This window comes from Lytechinus pictus, chromosome 4 (assembly GCF_037042905.1).
Source record: "Lytechinus pictus isolate F3 Inbred chromosome 4, Lp3.0, whole genome shotgun sequence".
NCBI lineage: Eukaryota > Metazoa > Echinodermata > Echinoidea > Temnopleuroida > Toxopneustidae > Lytechinus > Lytechinus pictus.
The window spans coordinates 7,310,433-7,328,955 of NC_087248.1; the positions used below are offsets into that span (position 1 = coordinate 7,310,433).

Consider the following 18,523-nt stretch of genomic DNA (forward strand, 5'->3'; position numbering starts at 1 on the left):
TGTCATAACTTTCTTATTTTCCATCCGAATTTGATGAAATTTTCAGTGATGTGCTTGTTGGATTTTTCTCTTTTTATTCAAATCAAATTTTTTAGGGGGTGGACTTGCCCTTAAAAGCTAAATGACAGTAGTTGCAGTAAAATACTGATTTCGTGAGAAAGTCTGTAAAACCAAGGTTAAGTATTACTATATCATCGTGGATCTAGATCTGGTACAGTTACATAAACTGAACTTTGTGAAATCATAATATCTAAGCTAAAAAACGATCACATTGAAGATCGCTAACACAGATAGGCACACGTGGGACAGTGTATTATTATTGCTGGAATAAAGACCCGACGGAAGTGACAGAATCCGCGCTTATTTTGCTTATTTCTCAGCAATTACACAATTTCTTCCAGAATCCTTTGGCACATATTTTTTATTCATACAAACAGACACTTTGGTGATCATTATATTAAATTCTGTAAAAGTCATTTTGAGATCGTCCCCACAACTGGAATTTATCTTTAAGTAAGTTCAGATTTTTAGGGGATATATATAAATACCCTGTATGGGTCTTATAAGTTAAGTTATTGAGAATATATTCACATATGATCATGGGAGTGTGTTACTTGTCAATTCAAGACTTCTATACACGCCACACAGTTATCACAGCACACCACTGTAAAACTCTATTTTTCCTAGCTTTGCTTAAAATTTGAGAGTTGAGATATTGAAAGGGATTTTCATATGAAGAATGAATTAAAAAAATAAAGTTTTACGATTAGCTCTGACCTGAAGCCAGTTTGGGACGATATTCCTTCTTAACGACTTGTAGAAAATCATGATTTTGATGCCAACACTCTTCTTTATTTTGAAACTCAGTAAAATGATTTTTAATTATACAAAAAAATATAATACATTCTTGCCAATATTAGTGACATATTTTCTGATGTGTAGTCACAGTCGGTTTATGTAATCTGCGATAGGATGTAAGCAATGGTGTGTCGTATTGAAACTATTTTAACTTTTAGATTTTAACTTGTCATTTCATCTTCTTGTACTTTTCTCGCTGATGTGAAGATATGAGTAAAAAAGGTACTGATAATCTTGATTTTAAAGGTGAAGGTTTTATCCAGAAAAAATAGTATTATCACCATTATGGTCTGTAGTCTCTTCTTCCTCATTCTCTTCATTAGATCATTATAAAATTGGTGTAGTTAAGGTACCATGGTGAAGGAGATATTTAAAAAAATTACTTAATTTTTACTAGTATATGTGTACAAAAAAAGTTGTGACCTATTGGCTACCTAATTCTGTTATTCTTATTGGCCTGTATTCTGAAGTCAGGTTTAACTTGACCATGGTCTAACTCTGTGTTAAAATTATGGGGAGCCAAAAATTATGTTTATATTGTATATTTCTTATGTTTACTATTTAGTTTCATTTTGCATTCATAATGAAAAAAAATACTTCAAAATACTTCAGTTATCATTCCCAGACAATGTGGGTGTCATATGAGTTAATAAATTGGATGTGTACTGTTAGGGGTTTGTGCCCCAATCGGCTCTCCATAGTTAAACCACAACTTTAAATCCAGGTTTAATTGAAACCCAAGTTTAGAATATGGGCCATAGGGTTTGTACACGGTCCCTTGGTTCCAGTAGGAAGTTGTTAACTGTTTAAAACTACTATTATTATTTATTAGTGATTTTGTTTTTGTTTATTGTTTTCTTGGGCATAGGATCTGTTAATTTTATGCCATGGAAATAACCATTGATTTCTTTCATCAGTTTATTTTAAGATATTGAAAGGACCTTTTTTTTTATGAACCAACTGAAATCATTCATTTGCTTGGATTATGTCTTCTTTATCCAAAGAAATTTTGCGTGTATTTTTTATGGCAAGTGCTTTAAAATGTGGCCCTGAAATGCAAAAAAAAAAATGCTATATTGAATCGCGTAATGCAGGCGAGACTGCCAGAAGTGCTCCACTTTTTTTAAAAATGCCTTTTTTGTTATAATTTAGTAAAAAAACATATGTATTTGATTTTCTTTCAGTACTTACAAGAGAGATGATCGCTGTCTGTTCCTGTACGTCCAGCAAAACGCAGATGATTTTCAACTCTTCTATCCATCCTCCAGTCAAAGACAAAGGTATGAAACAGAGTAGTGTTTAATGAATCATCTATGCAATTTTATTTACTAATTTTCTCTGGGCGAATCAGATGCGAGGATTTTGGTACCTTATAGCAATAGCTAGTGAAAATTGCATTACTTCTTGTTTCTTGAAATGTGCTCCAGAGATATGTGCATTCAGTGAATCGATTTGAAGAAAGTGCTGATCCATAAATTACAAATATGAATGCAAATTATCTTCACCTCATATTTTGTTAAACAGTCCAGTCTGGATAGGTTGACCCTTTCATATCGTCTATAAAATTAAAGAAATTTTTAAATTATACTATGCAGAGCATGTGTTATCTTCCCTTTTAAATCAAATTTTGGCTGTGTTAAGCAATTTCCAAGATTCCAAGAGAATCAACACAAGTGAGTGTTTCATGAAGGTGTTTGTAAGTTACGAGTGACTTTGTGAATGACTGGTGACCTTTTCTTAGTCAACACCAATGAAAATCTGGTGTGCACTACAAGAAAGGACCACCATTTGCTTATAAAGTCGCTCGTCTCTTACAAACAGCTTTAGGAAATACCTACCTGGATGATAAACCTACAGATAATTGCCATTGTTGTTTAGGTTTGGGTGTCATCATTTGTGTATATTTCTCTTGGGGCTTTGGTCACGTTTGGTATATATTTGAAAGAAAAAAGTGTGAGACTGTTGCAAGCAATAATAAGCCATGATTGTACAGACATTTACATTTTACATGCCAACCTCTTCTCCAGGTTTCACAATCTGATCATGGATATGCTAGGCAGCAGTGCAGTCATTGGAGGTGAGGTGGATTCTGACCTGAATGATGAACCTATACAGGTGAGATAACAATAAAAAGAAATACCAAATCTTTTCAGTAGAAAGAAAGAAAATGACAATTTAGAAGCTGTTTATGTTCAATAATTAGAAATATATGAATTATAGTAGTAGATACAAGCGCTTTCAGAAGTGTTCATCTGTTGTCCAACCATGAAATGCAGCAGAAATATACATTGACGAGTTGTGGCTCAGTGGTCTTGATTGGTAATATCTGCTAGCAATGCTGGTATTACCATTCCAAGGATGATTGGTCTATTTGATCAATGGCTCTCATTTGAAATGAGTAATTGTGTATTAATAATGAATATTGGTACTTCACCTTTTTAGACAGGTTAGATATTAACTGGAAGAGATAACTCAACTCCTTTCAGTTCAATACTATATTCAGCCTGTTATTTTGAATGAAATTCTCCAATTTCAATTGGTGAGTGTGTCATAAGGCTGTTCGTAAGTTAAGAACGACTTCACAAACAACTGGTGAACCTTTCTTACACGCTAAATAATCACAAATTAACATTTTATGATTAATATCATTTACCACAAGAAAGGATCACCAGTCTTTATTAAAGTCACTGTTAACTTACGAACCGCTTACAGCCCCTGGTATCTTACAAATCTAGACTTAATTTCCTATCACCTGTATCATCAAATTATATTTGTACTATGCATTCAAACTCCTTGTTAACAACAAGGATTTAAGTTATTTCATGTCAAACATTAGAATTAAGTATGGCTGATGGAATCTAAATGATTAAGATGATGATTAAGCCCCTGAGAACATATCCCAGTCATTCATAAAGTCTTGTGATTCACAATATTTATGAAACAGCCCGCTGGCTAACATTTCATGAAGGTTTTCATCACTGATAACAGACACCAAAAAGTAATGGTAAGAACAGAGCCTCACAGCCAACCAAAATGAACAATTTCACTAGAATTTAAGTGATAACAACATTTCTGTCATTCATTTCCAGGTCGAGTATGAATTGACCGACTCTAAGGAAAGGGTGATCTTGGGCCGAGGGACGTTTGGTGTGGTGTATGCGGCCAGAGATTGCAGGACGCAGGTGACCATAGCGGTCAAGGAGATTCCCATTACTGATGTTAGGTAAGAAGTGTATTATAAATCATGAGAGGGTCTTCTATTGGTGACACGACATTTGGTCCTGCGACATTTGCTCTGGTCTGAATATCTCAGAGTGCGTGGGGTTAGAGTTGGGATTATAATTGAGTTTTTGGTTCAGAATAGTTTAAATATAAGGATTAGGGTTTATTCAGTTTTGGAGGTCAGATTTTATGTTTGGCTTAACACAGATTTATTTAATGCAGATTATCCATTGGAGCATTTGTCACCGGAGCATGTGTCATGGAACTGTTCTATTGTATTATGAAGGTCCCATGTGCAATGGAGCCTTATCAAATTGTTGCATGTGTCTTATCTTGATTTCTGCCATGTATGTAGATTCTGATAATCCCACAGCAGAAATTAGTAATTTTAACCCAATTTTATTGTAACTGCTCATTTTCAGACAAAATTTCTCTGAGAGAGGGGTAAAAAATGACCCGTGGCCCTTTAACCCTCCAATTTTGATAAACTATGTCCCAAACAATGTACACAAACTTGAAATCAAATGACATGTCGCGATGTCTGGCGTTTTTTTGTTAATCATGACTTTATTCGCAGGGGTCAGATTGACCCCAGTTGGTTTAGAGTCGAGTATAATTCTACCTTTTACAAACTGTAAGTATCTTTGAGCAGTAATAAGCAGCAGTCTGATTAATACTTTTACAGTTTTTAACCTATTTTATTTCATATTTGTTCTTTCTTTTGTCCCTTTACAGAGAAGTGCAGCCCTTACATGAGGAGATCTTACTACACTCGAGGCTTAGTCATAAAAACATTGTCAAATATCTTGGCTCAGATACAAGTTCAGAAGGGAACACATTTAAGATATACATGGAACAAGTTCCCGGCGGTAAGTCCTAGACAGACTTGGGTCTTGTTTCATAGAGACCTGTTATAATAACAAATGGACTATTTCTATAACAAGTTTACTATCAGCCAATGAAGTTGTACAACTCTAGTAGCTTTTAACTGTTATTGCAAATTTGTTATCGTAAGAAGTTTTCTGAAATAGGCTCTTGATGTGACAGTGAAGATTGTTTCATGGGGAGTTTGACACCGTAAAGATATTCCAATTCAATTCAATTCATTTTCTATCTTATTAGGCTATGGTATAAACATTTCCTCTACTGGCTTTTACATTAAACGATTTACAGGAAATTTTGCACACCCGCTGACTCAAATTAAACTACTTAATTAGATATTGTTAAGTTCATACAATTAAATACCAAAGAAATCGTGAGTGAGTGACATTGTCGACTATCTAATTTGCATATCACTGATAAGTATGTAAATGTCTTTGTGAAAAAATAAGCAATATTTGAACATTTTACAACTATCTTATTTTGCCCCCGACTTTGATGAACATTTTCATTGTTTGGCTTGTTTTATTTTTGTCCCTTTATTCAAATCACTTTTTATTGGATTGGACTTGAAATCTATTATACAGGGACTACCTGATTCCTGGAGGCAATAGGGTATATACTCTATGGTTCAAGTCGTTGTATGTAACTTCATTTGTTCTATTGTATGAAATACAGGAAGTCTGTCTGCATTGCTGAGATCTAAGTGGGGTCCTCTGAAAGATCATGAAGACACTATAGTTTACTACACAAGGCAAATTCTGGAGGGCCTTAGATACTTGGTAATAACATTGTTATGTTATTTCCTTCTATTAATTTTGTAAGGAAATAGGATTAGGATGATTTATGTATTACAGAAAAATTTAAATTTGAAATTGTTTAAATTTTTTTTCATGTGTTTATTTACTTTCTTGATGAGCAGTTATTACTATTGTTATAGTTATTGTTATTATTATATAATTACATTATATAGAAAGAAGTTCCCCCTTAATCAGAGTGTGGTGATTTTTCAATGAGAATGTTTCAAGCAATTTGCTTCATAGAAGTGTTGCTTTTCTTGGGATTAACTTTTGAGTAGAATGATATTGATTGTTTGGAAGTTGGATTTAGGGGAATGTTCGTTTTGTGTACAGCCCAGCGCACACTATGCGATACGATTACACCAAGATCTGATTGCAACAAATTCACAGACTGTGTGCCAACCTACAACGCACTGCAACTGCGACCTGCTTTGTTGCAGTAGGATCGCAGACCAAATCTCAGACATTTGTCAAATGTCAAATCTTTCCGCGATTTTGCTAATTTCAGCCATTCGGATTTGTCCTAGACGATGATGTCATGACCATTTGCTTTGCTGTGGCATTGCAGACAACAGTGACGCAAAAGAAGAGGCGCCAAGAGGTGCAGCGCGCTGCAGGGCTGTGGCAATGTGCGTGATGGCCTGCATTACGATCACACTGATATGTGCGATCGCCAAGTTTGTCCCAATCGGATATTATGTTTAGATTTGGTTATTATGAAACGTTGCTTTTATCAACACTCAATCAACAATCTGTCTAGTTGAGTAGTTTTGTATTTTCATGATTTTTTTTCAAAACAAAGTTTATTTGAGTTGTGATTGATGGTAATCAGAGTAAATATCCAAATCCTCGGCATTCTATTTCCAGCATGATCAAAAGATTGTCCACAGGGACATCAAAGGTGACAATGTATTGGTCAATACCTACAGCGGAGTGGTCAAGATCTCAGACTTTGGAACGTCCAAGAGATTGGCTGGGTTGAATCCAGCCGCAAGTTCATTCAAAGGTATCTAAATATATTTTCTTGTTTCTCAACAATAATGATATGGTAATTTTCAGTTCTCGTATAGCATATTTAATGGACCATTTCACCATAACATATCTCTACACTTCCAAAGGGGCTTGGATATTATAATCTTGGCTTGAGCCAAGCAAGCCTTTTACAGTTGAGTTCACAAGCATTTCAAGGAATAAATTCCCGCTAGGCACCTTTTTACCTCACCAGGTGGGTGTTTCATAAAGCTGTTCACAAGTTAAGAGTGACTTTAAGAACCGGAGATCCTTTCTTGTGGTAACTGATATACACCAAAGTGTTCATTGGCGATTGGTTAGCGTGTAAGAAAGGTTCACCAGTCGTTCTTATAGTCGCTCTTAACTTCCGAACAACTTTATGAAACGGCCCCCTGGGTAATACATTATAACAGTGATTATGTGGGCGCGTTGTGGTCTATGGGTTCTGACTCTCGCCTTTCAAACAGAGGGTCGTGGGTTCGAATCCTAGCCATGGCGTGTTTTCCTTCAGCAAGAAATTTATCCACACTGTGCTGCACTCGACCCAGGTGAGGTAAATGGGTACCGACAGGAGGTAATTCCTCAAAAAGCTGTGCGCACCAGAATCGGTAGACTAGCTTAGCCGGGGTTAGGAGCGCCTTGAGCACCTAGCAAGGTGGATATGTGCACTTCTTATTATTATGAGAGTGACTCTTACTGAGTATAGCCACTTCAGCTTTTATTAGCTCGGCCCTGATTGAGAAAAGTCACTATTATGGTAACCTTGCAATCCAATGGTGATCTCCTTGGAATCCTTGTTTCCGATTGGCTGTTAAGCTTTGTTTCCTATGTGGTTAATATTTGATTTCAAACTTACCGTGATAATTCTAAAATTTGTTGCAACAGTCCTGTTCTTTCAGCAGGCTTTAGATTAGATGATATGCTATCATCGTACTTCTCCATTCTAATGTGCCAAGCATCTGGCTAGAAGGCAGAACGTCCTATTTCAAAAGTCTTTTATATGACTCAGAGGGGGATGGAACCCACAACGTCTTGTTTAGGTTTTATATTTCTCTTCTCTTATCTCTTTTTGTAGGAACCCTACAGTATATGGCCCCGGAAGTGATTGACAAAGGTCTTAGAGGCCATGGCGCTCCAGTAAGTAGATTTTGAATCTTCGATTGATTGGACAATGTATGAGGAGAAACAGAAAATATGGATTTTTCTTTGTTCCAAAAGGAATTTTCCTTTTGATTTTGTTCACATTAAGAAAATTATGTTGCACTTGATTTGACCTATTGCCTACGAGAGTCTGGGGCCTGTTTCATAAAATTTGCTATAGTAACAAATTTACAATAACAGCTAAAAGCTACTGAAATCCTTTAACCTGATTGTCTGATAGTAAATTTGTTATGGATATTGTGTATTTGTTATGGAAGCATCGTGGTGTAACAGATTTAGATTGTTGGCTGTGCTGATAGTGGTAGTGGTAGGGGGATAGACCTCGATAGGCCAATGGCTTTCTGTCTTTCCCCCACATTCGCCGTACAGCGGAAATCATTGTTTATATTTACTGTGTTTTACTATCTGTTTATGACTACTTATACTTTATACTTGTCAATATCTGTTCTGTCGTATAAGATTTTTATTTGTATTTATGTATTTTTGTATTTTAAAGAGGTGTGAAATAAATGAATCTGAATCTGAATCTGAATCTGAATCTGAATCTGATGTTAGTGGTAGTAATATAGTAACGTGGGAAATAAATGGTATTAATAGGGATGGTTGTGGTGTTTTTTTTTCATTCTATTTATTCATTCTCCAAATATGAGGTGGATAGCCTTCTTTAGCTGAAAGTCTGTTCCTCTTAGGGGGTCCATAAAAAAAGTCAGTAGAATGTCATGGCAGTTTGACAATTAGTTTTTGATGGTGTTATTTTGATGTGTTTTTTTTTACTCTTTCTTATGTACATGGTATCTATTTAAGACTCTGCATGAAAAAATATTGTCTAAATCACAAACTGTGATAATCTTGCCTTTGTTTGATTCTGCAGGCGGACATCTGGTCATTGGGTTGTACTATTGTTGAGATGGCAACTGGAAAACCCCCTTTCATTGAGGTAAGATAAAAAATGGATTGATTACTTTATAGTTCTGCCACATGTATGTACTGTAAAAGCCAATATTTTTGCATGCATATATTTTCACAATGTCAGATACATGTATTTTTAAAAGTTGTTATTTTTTCATGATTTTGGTTTTATTTTCATATGGAGCAATGGCCAGATGAAGAGGTGGAAATTTTGGCGATATTGGATGCATGAAATTAGCAAAAATAAAACCATTGCAAAAATTGAAGCTTATACAATATGTAAAATTATGTACTGTTAAGAATCAGTAGAATAATTATTGTCATCTGTTTCATTAACATAATGCTTTGTAACCGATCATGGGGCTCATGGTCTAGTGGTTAAGACTCTCGTCTTTCAATCTGAGGGACGTGGGTTTGGATTCCAAGCCATGGCTTGTTTTCCTTCAGCAAGAAATTTACCCGTATTGTGCTGCACTCAACCCAGGTTTCAGGGCTTGGGTCCCATAACACAAAGGTTAGCAATTGACTTTCACGATTCATTGTACATTGCAGTCAATGCAATCAAACGTAATTTTTTTTTACGATGATTGCTAAGCTTTGTGTTACAGGCCCCTCGTTGGATACCAGAAATGGAATTATATTTTTTTACTATGCCCCATTTGATAGGCAAGTATTGATTTTTCTATTCTGATTTGTAAAGCGCAGAAACTATGTCCATGTATTCTACTGAGCTATTGTAACACGCGGAAACTGATGTAGAAAGATGACACACGACACCATTCCTTGTGTTTCGGTTTGTTTAATATTGATGGATCGTTACATACAAAATTCCAAGTACAAGAACACAAGATAGAAAAAACCTATAATTCTGACCTGAAAATGAAGAAGCCTCCCTGCCTGCCCCATGAATGGGGTGCAGTGCAGGAGTGAATTGGAGTAAAATCCTCTCTCCCTTTTATGCAGTTATCACTCTCCATTCACAGATGCTAAGCCTTGACCATAATTATCTACATCATACGAGCTCATAGCTCTGGAATGTGATGTTTTGACCCAAAGACCATTCAGCATCACTCTTACCCAGAAAGAGTGTGAATCATACTTCTTCAAAAGCATGAAGATTGTTAAATATTTCTACTTTCTACTACTTCCTGTGCAGGCATCTTTTACTTACAGACAAATGATTAAGAGTAATGAAAATATATGAATTTCCATTAAACATTTCATTTTGACCTGTTACATACTCCCCTACTTAATTGAGTGACGTCCCGGCACTCACTATACCAAAATTATTACAAATTAAAGTCCTACTTTAAATAACACTACCCGGTGATGCTTGTTCCCAGTTACAAAACAAATCAATTTACAATTAATCATGACATTAAGATATAAAGCCAGTAATCACCCGATACAGAATATGAAAATCTCAGCAATAACTCGGTATTGGCGAACCCGCACCACTAATACGAACTTTCTGGTCTCATGACGAGAATAAACACAGAAGACATATCTAGTGCAAAAACTTAACTGTTTCAGTTTTTAACTACACTCCTTATTATGTAATACTGGTCTCATGTTGAGGCTTCTAGCATTAACATTCCAAGTGCTTCCTAACCGATCCTAACAGCTCCAAAGTTTATACCAACCAATGTTTAGTTACCGACATTAACCTTCACAATCCATGTACTTCAATGAATAACAAACCATTATATACTTTATAACCAGTAAATCAATCACTACAATGTCATATACCTATATACTTATCCTTACAGCTGATTCAAACTGTTTAGCAAAATTACAAGGCAATAAACAAATAACAACAATTACCAGATGTTTCCCCAAATCTTAGCAATTTCCAATGGAACAATGGTTCATCAATATAACATACTGAAAAATCTTATAACTTTTGACTAATTCACTCAACTACCAATGCGTCCTTTCCGGCCTCGAAGGCTAACAGAAAAACAAAGGTAAAGGGAAAAACTTTACTGCCCCAATAGTCACTCCAGTATCCCTCTAATGCAATCCCGGTCTCAGATTGAGGTTCTCGAAATTAACATTGATACTTTATCCTGACTAAACCTAGCAGTACTCCTAGCCAAATACCAGTTACAAATCAGAAAGATCAGCATATTATAATATAATAACCATTATAACACACAGAAACGTAAAAGTAAAACACTTTCATCAACACGTGGGCTCCCCTACTTTTTCAAAAGTAGCCCCTAAAACTATCAAATACACATTCTGGATCAAACAATTAACATTAATTCACACCATAACTTAATTAAACCGAATATTAATCAAGACCCAAAACTAAACTTAAAAAGTTAACAAACTTCACGTATCAGACAAAGAAACGCCTCAACTATTCACAAGTTAATCATGTTTGCCAAACCCAGAGCTTAATCTGCACATACTATACTCCCTCCTATCAACATATAAAATACTGGTGTCTCTGGCTTCCAACACCCCAATGTGTGGTTCCCATCCAACCAGCCAGAATTACATAAGAAAGGGGGCATGGACTGTTCCAAAACACAGCATTACCATGACAGCACAAAAATGAACCTTGAACAGTGCTCAGTGTTCCCTTGACCAAAGCTATTTGATCTGAAAACTCTTACAGGGTATCTCATAAAATACCTTTCCATTAGTATTAATCCCTATCAAATACATTGTAGCCTCATATTATTAAAAAAAACACTACATTTTGGCTACAGCATTCACACAATGCACACACACAATACATCTTAAACTTAAAGCTACATTCATATTTACAAATTCAAGATGTCCACGGACAAGCTCCTCAGAATGCCAGGGTTTGAACTTGGTTGTACCCAACGATGAACATCGATCCTGCTGACTACGCCACATGTAACACGCGGAAACTGATGTAGAAAGATGACATACGACACCATTCCTTGTGTTTCGGTTCGTTTAATATCGATGGATCGTTACATACAAAATTCCAAGTACAAGAACACAAGATAGAAAAAACCTATAATTCTGACCTGAAAATGAAGAAGCCTCCCTGCCTGCCCCATGAATGGGGTGCAGTGCAGGAGTGAATTGGAGTAAAATCCTCTCTCCCTTTTATGCAGTTATCACTCTCCATTCACAGATGCTAAGCCTTGACCATAATTATCTACGTCATACGAGCTCATAGCTCTGGAATGTGATGTTTTGACCCAAAGACCATTCAGCATCACTCTTACCCAGAAAGAGTGTGAATCATACTTCTTCAAAAGCATGAAGATTGTTAAATATTTCTACTTTCTACTACTTCCTGTGCAGGCATCTTTTACTTACAGACAAATGATTAAGAGTAATGAAAATATATGAATTTCCATTAAACATTTCATTTTGACCTGTTACATAATAATTAAGAGCTCCTGAAATGCTTAAAAAAACAAATTTAGTAAACGGAAAGAAAAAAAAAATGTATTGAAATTAATGGAAAATGGAAAGTGAATAGGTTTTTAGTCAAAGTTTGAGTTTGAATGTTTCTACTGAGAATGAATAAATGCAGTGAGTAAGCTCACTTCCTTTCAATTTCAGGAACCTTTGCAGAAACAGTTTCATTTAATATGGAACTCAATAAATCAAGCGCACGTCCTCAATACATGCATTTCATGTAATGGGTCCTTGCACAGTTACATTTTCATCAATGGAAATGACCTTTAACCGTGTAGAGGAAACTGACATCACCTGATTTGTGAATCTGGAAATTGATAAAGGATGTGGTAAAGAAAATGCAATTGTAACGATTGACCCTTAAACAGCTGCTATAATGTGCCTTAGTCAATTGTAGCAAGTCAAGTTTGTGTATTATCTGTTCTGCAGTCCTTAGATAATAACTGTGTTGTGTAATTTTGTTGTGAGAGCGAAGTTGGCTCAGTCGGTAAAGCGTCTGCCCGTCGAACCGAAGATCGTGGGTTCGAGTCCACCCCGGGCGGATGACTGAAGCCAGTGCGTTGTGTGTAAACGTCTCTCCCCTGTTTCATAGATGCAGGCTATGTCACAGTGGAAAACACTCCGTCCCTCGGATAGGACGTTAAATGGAGGCCCCGTGTAGAGGAGAATCACCACCTTTGCACGTTAAGAACCCACTGCACTATTCAAATAAGAGTAGGGGAAACCCCGGTGTAGTGGTCCACCTGCATTTCCCCCAACCAGTTATCGGGAGGAGAGACCTGCAGGTCACAGTTCTGTGTGCGCGCCCTTGTAGGCGACCCAGATTGGCTGGCTCCTCCAATGCGCCTTTGAATGTCTTTGACAGATATATGGCGCTATACAAATACTGTGCATCATCATTTTGTGTGTCCATTGTGTTGCAAACATCAGTCATTCCATAGTAGATCTAACAGTCTTCCAGTTTGAAGAGATCTCACTATTTTCTGTGTCACGGGCATACCTACTCTCTCCATGATTTGGGCATTGGCTTGTATATGGTATAGCTATTAGCGAAATATGAAATACTGTATAATATTTCCTCAGGAATGAAAACCCACACAATATGCCTTTTCTGATTTTCAAGTTGGCAGATGTTTTATTTTTCTGACCAGGGCTAAATATGATTTGAATAAATGAAGTAAAATCAAACAAGCAAAATACTAAAAAATTCAAATCAGATGAAAATTAATGGAAGTACAAAAACTTTAGTCATCCATTATTTTGATTCATTTGGGTTTATTAGTGAGCATATTCAATTTCCCCACTTTTTCTTTTGTATTTGGCAGTATGATAATGCACTAATTCGAATTTTCTGCTCAAAATATATGAACCAAAGATTGAATCTTCATTTCATATGTGTGATCCTCATTGTATTAAATTATTTTGTAAACAAGGGAGATATTTTTATACATGCATGACATGTAAAAACATATGAAATAAGTCAGGATGAGATTTTAACTAACAAAAGCAAAATTGACCATATATTTTACGAGTGTAAATTCAAATCTTATTGTGTTTCATAATAATCTACAAATATTCAAGTTTATTCATATATTTTTTTTAACAGCTGGGTTCACCTCAAGCAGCCATGTTCAAAGTTGGTTTCTACAAGGATCATCCCGAAATTCCAGCGAGCCTCTCAAACGCAGCCAAGGCATTTATCCTCAGGTTTGTTTTATTCAATGTTATTTGGTCATTTTGTGTACCATGTACTGCTTATAATGTATCGTATGCAAGTCTGTTTTTAACCTTTTCAGTGACCCAACTCCATTTGATTTATTTTCTTTGTATGTGAAATCTATGCCTTTTTGGTGTTTGTATAACTTATATTGTATGTTTACCTAAATCTTAAATCTTAAATCTTGATTGTATGCCTGTAGTGTTATAGTTGTTATAGTTGGTCCATTCCATTGATAATGGTATTGTTAGCAAGTTCCTGTGATATTGTAGTCTGTATTAAACCACCCTGACTGTGTTGAGTCTATCCAACACACAGTACACACTGACAGAAAAGTCTTTAAAACATCATTATTTCAACAAAACATTTTTTGTTACAATGATGTACAACCACCATTCATTTTTATCTGTTTTTCATCATAACCGTGGGGTTTATTTTTTAGACACCAAAGCACTGAAATTTCCCTTTTTTCATATTATTTTGAGCCCTCTGTTTTGGAGGGAGGTGGAGGGGTGGGGAGCAGGGGAGTTGGTAGGTGTTTTGAGCATAGATGGTTAAAAAGTGATCCTTTATACTTTTGGTAGACGTTTTTAGCATAGAGTTTAAAAAGTGTAACCTTTATTCAAATGTTTGGTGTTTCAAGCATAAATGGCTTAAAATTTGAATCCTTTATTCTTTGATAGGTTGTTTGAGCATAGATGGGTGAAAATCTGTATCCTTCATCCCTCATTTATTTTTATACACCAGAGCACTGAAATTTCCTTTTTTTCATATTCTTTTTTTTAATTTTGGTAGATGTTTTTAGCATAGACAGTTAAAAAAGTGTAACCTTTATTCTGTCTGTTTGGTATTTCAAGCATAAATGGCTTAGGATTTGGATCCTTTATTCTTTTGGTAGGTTGTTTGAGCATATATGGGTGAAAATCTGTATCCTTCATTCTTTTGATGGGTGTCTTGATCATTTATGGTAAAAAGTGTATCCCTCATTCGTTTGGTTGTTGTTTCAAGCATACATGGCTTAAGATTTGAATCCTTTATTCTTTTGGTAGGTTGTTTGAGAATAGACTGTATAAAATTCAATTTTTTTATTTGTAGGTGTTTTGAGCCTGACCCAGAGAAGAGAGCTACAGCCCATGATCTCCTCCAGGATCCGTTCCTTATCAAGGGGAGAAAAATGAGTAAAAAGGGAGCTTCAGGAGCCGATCACAGGACAGACAGAAGCATATCAAGTAGGTTCAAAGACATTGTCAATAATGATCAACAATTATCTTGGTAATGGTTTTGGTGATAGGAATGGTAATGGGATAGTGATTGTAAATGGTTCTGGTAATGGTGATTTGAATGGTGATTGATAGCAATGGTAATGGTGAATGTGCAAAAAAGATTCAATTTACAGGACAAATACATGTAGGTGTGTATCAAGTAGGTTCACAGACAACATTAACAATAGAAATGATAATGGTATGGGTAATGGTAATAGTTATGGCAATGGTAATGATGATAATGATGGTAATGGTGATAGTGATGGTAATGTAATGGTAATGGTGATAGTGATGGTGATGGTAATGGTAATAGTTATGATAATGGTAATGGTGATAATGATGGTAATGGTAATTGTGATAGTGATGGTGATGGTTATAGTTATGATAATGGTAATAATGATGGTAATGATGATAGTGATGGTGATGTAATGGTAATGGTGGTAGTGATGGTAATGGTGATAGTGATGGTAATGGTGATAGTGATGGGAAGGGTGATAGTAATGGTAATGGTGATAGAGATGGTAATGTAATGGTAATGGTGATAGAGACAGTAATGTAATGGTAATGGTGATAGTGATGGTAATGTAATGGTAATGGTGATAGTGATAGTAATGTTAATAGTTATGGTAATGGTGATAATGATGGTAATGGTGATGGTAAAAGTTATGGTAATGGTGATAATGATGGTAATGGTGATAGTGAGGGTAAAAGTTTATGGTAATGGTGATAGTGATGATGGTGATAATGATAATGGTGATGGTAATTGTAATGATAACGGTACTGGTGATAGTGATGCTAATGGTAGTGGTGATAGTGATGGTAGTGGTAATGATGATAGTGGTAATTGTGATAGTGATAGTGACAGTGATGGTGATGGTAATTATAATGGTAATGGTGAATTGAACAGTAATAGAAATAGTGGTGCGAATAACCAAACAGTGAGCTTCAGGAGCTGATTATCGGATTGACAAAAGCATATCAAGTTGTTGCAATGGTAATGATGATTTTAATGTTTATGGTAATGTTTAAGCATAAACACTAATAAATGCAGTTCCAAATAGTAACATGATTCAACCATACTGTTCTATCGTCAGTGCCACTGGTCAGTCCGAGTAGCCGTCCAGAGTCTCCCTTGACCATAGCGTCAACCCTCTCCAATTTCAGTGAAGCTGATGCAGTCTCAAGGTTAGCGTTAATATTATATTCATTTGTTTTGTTAATTGATATCTTGTTTGATTTAATTTCTTTTGTTTAATGTTTGACTATTCATTTAATAGAAGGTCTTCAATTAAAACTTTCTTTCAAGTTTCAGTACAGTGACTTGTGTTTTTTTTATTCAGCATCAAGCTGTACACCATCCCTGTTTTATTTACACATGTTCCTTTTTTACTATTAAATACCTTGTTGATGCATACATTTTATATGCACTGTAGATTAAGTTTAAACATGTTGCATATCCCAAAGTGACTGGTCTGTATTGTAATTTCTCACCTGCTCTACACTTGTGAAAACTGAAACTGTAAAACGGTGTTGACTGTAAATATTTTTTGTTTCAATTTTGTTGCACTCGGCAGTCTCCGGCTTGACAAGCGAAGATCACTTGAGCTATTATCACCTGGGTGAGTTGTTCAAATCTTTTTGTCACCGATTGGCTTGATAATGGTTGGAAATCTATCGTAGATTTGCTATTACGGCAACTACTATGATGGTAACTGGGCTCAGCAGCCAATCAAAAAAGAGGATTTCATAGAAGTTATAATAATGGCAAAGTTACAGTGGTCGTAATGGTGCCTTTGAGTCACCTGGGTCAATGTAATAACTGAAGTGGAGTGTCCTTTTCACACCAGCGCCAATCACAGGACATCCCCCAGTGTAGTCCACTGCTCGAATGGGGTGTACCTCATGTGCTAGTCTGCTTTAATGACTAGCAGAGCTACTTGCTCATTGTGGAAAATTTAAAAATGGGGGAAATTACCAAGTAAAAGATGAGGTATAGGAGTTGTAATACTGCTGTTGTGGAATAATTTTATCTGGTATTGTTCTTTAGTTTGTTTCTTTGTTGTCTTTTCGTAGGGAAGTATATTTTTTGTCACAAAGAGCACATGATACAAGGCCACGTTTTATTTCCCAATATATAGAATTATTTATCTTCTGGTACTATGGCTAAGGTTTAAACTTTTTTGTGTGTGTGGATTTGTGATGTTAGTGTGATTGATATGTTTTATCTCAGTTTGTATGATGGTATTTAAAGGAAATAGATGTTATATAGCATATTTGTAGAGTGGAAATGAAAAGGTTATTCTTTTTTGTTAGGCATTACCCCTAGCATGAAATGCACTTTTCTAAAGTTTTGTGTTGATGCAAGTGTACACATAGCACCACAGTGTATTGCATCACACAGAAACACCCTTATGCAGTGGGCTATTGGACATTTGGTGTCAGTGTTAGTGTTGGCTGTTGTTGAGACCATAAAAAGGGCTGTTTAGCATGGTAGCTTCAACACTGAATGTTGTGTTACCAATCAATATACTGATAGTTAACACTGAGACAAGTTATTCCCAGCACCAGACTCATTTCAATCAGAATGTTGGTGTAAGTGTTGGATGTTATTGAGACTATGAAAAGGTTGCTCAGAATAATAACTTCAACACTGATGTTGGTTTTCAAAAGTGTTACCAATCACATTACTGATATTAAACACCAAAAGAAGTCATTCCCAGCACTAGACTCATTTCATGTTTGATGTTGGTATTGAGAGTAAAAAGGGCTGCCTAACCTAGCAGTAATACCTAAGGTAAATATAAGCTGCATTATTAATACATATAGCTCAATACCCAATGACATCATATTCATCATTTGAATGGAAGTTTCTAGAATTTGATGCATACATCCATTGATGAAATATTTGTAGTTTTTTTTTCAGTCTTTAACTTAATTTTGCATTATTATTCTATTATCGATATGATTTTATTTGTTTTTTAATTAGTACTACATATAGTTTTATAATTTCATTTTAAAATTAATATTATTGTTTGGTATTCATCATCATTATCATCATTGACACCATCATCAACATTTTCAACGTCACCATAATCTTCAATATCATTGTCATGATTATTATTTATGATTTGAGATATTGTTTCTTTATCTCCTAGAGTATATTCCTGGCATAACTCATCTCTACTAAGGTACAACGTATAAACCATTTTATCTTTGTTAAATTTGAATGAGGTGTGAGAATGGACGTAGTAGTTTATTTACAAAAAAATACACATCTTTTTAACAAAAAA

The 18,523-nt window shown here is 35.4% G+C and overlaps 1 protein-coding gene across 5 annotated transcripts in view; it reads left to right on the forward strand.

Moving 5' to 3' along the window:
• The window catches only part of LOC129259095 (mitogen-activated protein kinase kinase kinase 15-like), a 51,752-nt gene that overhangs the window by 16,356 nt on the left and 16,873 nt on the right, over nt 1-18,523 (forward strand). For 3 of the 5 annotated variants that reach the window (XR_010293334.1, XM_064098288.1, XM_064098289.1), the window contains exons 14-25: nt 2,043-2,138; nt 2,886-2,973; nt 3,948-4,081; nt 4,816-4,949; nt 5,638-5,741; nt 6,627-6,765; nt 7,846-7,907; nt 8,803-8,868; nt 13,861-13,961; nt 15,067-15,200; nt 16,328-16,418; nt 16,808-16,852. Coding sequence is in view for 4 of the 5 variants with exons in the window: in XM_064098288.1 (XP_063954358.1) it covers nt 2,043-2,138; nt 2,886-2,973; nt 3,948-4,081; nt 4,816-4,949; nt 5,638-5,741; nt 6,627-6,765; nt 7,846-7,907; nt 8,803-8,868; nt 13,861-13,961; nt 15,067-15,200; nt 16,328-16,418; nt 16,808-16,852 (1,194 nt within the window). In the remaining variant the exon portion in view is untranslated. Of the gene's footprint in view, nt 1-2,042; nt 2,139-2,885; nt 2,974-3,947; nt 4,082-4,815; nt 4,950-5,637; nt 5,742-6,626; nt 6,766-7,845; nt 7,908-8,802; nt 8,869-13,860; nt 13,962-15,066; nt 15,201-16,327; nt 16,419-16,807; nt 16,853-18,388; nt 18,422-18,523 lie in introns of all 5 variants that reach the window. The other 2 variants (XM_064098285.1, XM_064098286.1) reach the window with 1 other exon arrangement.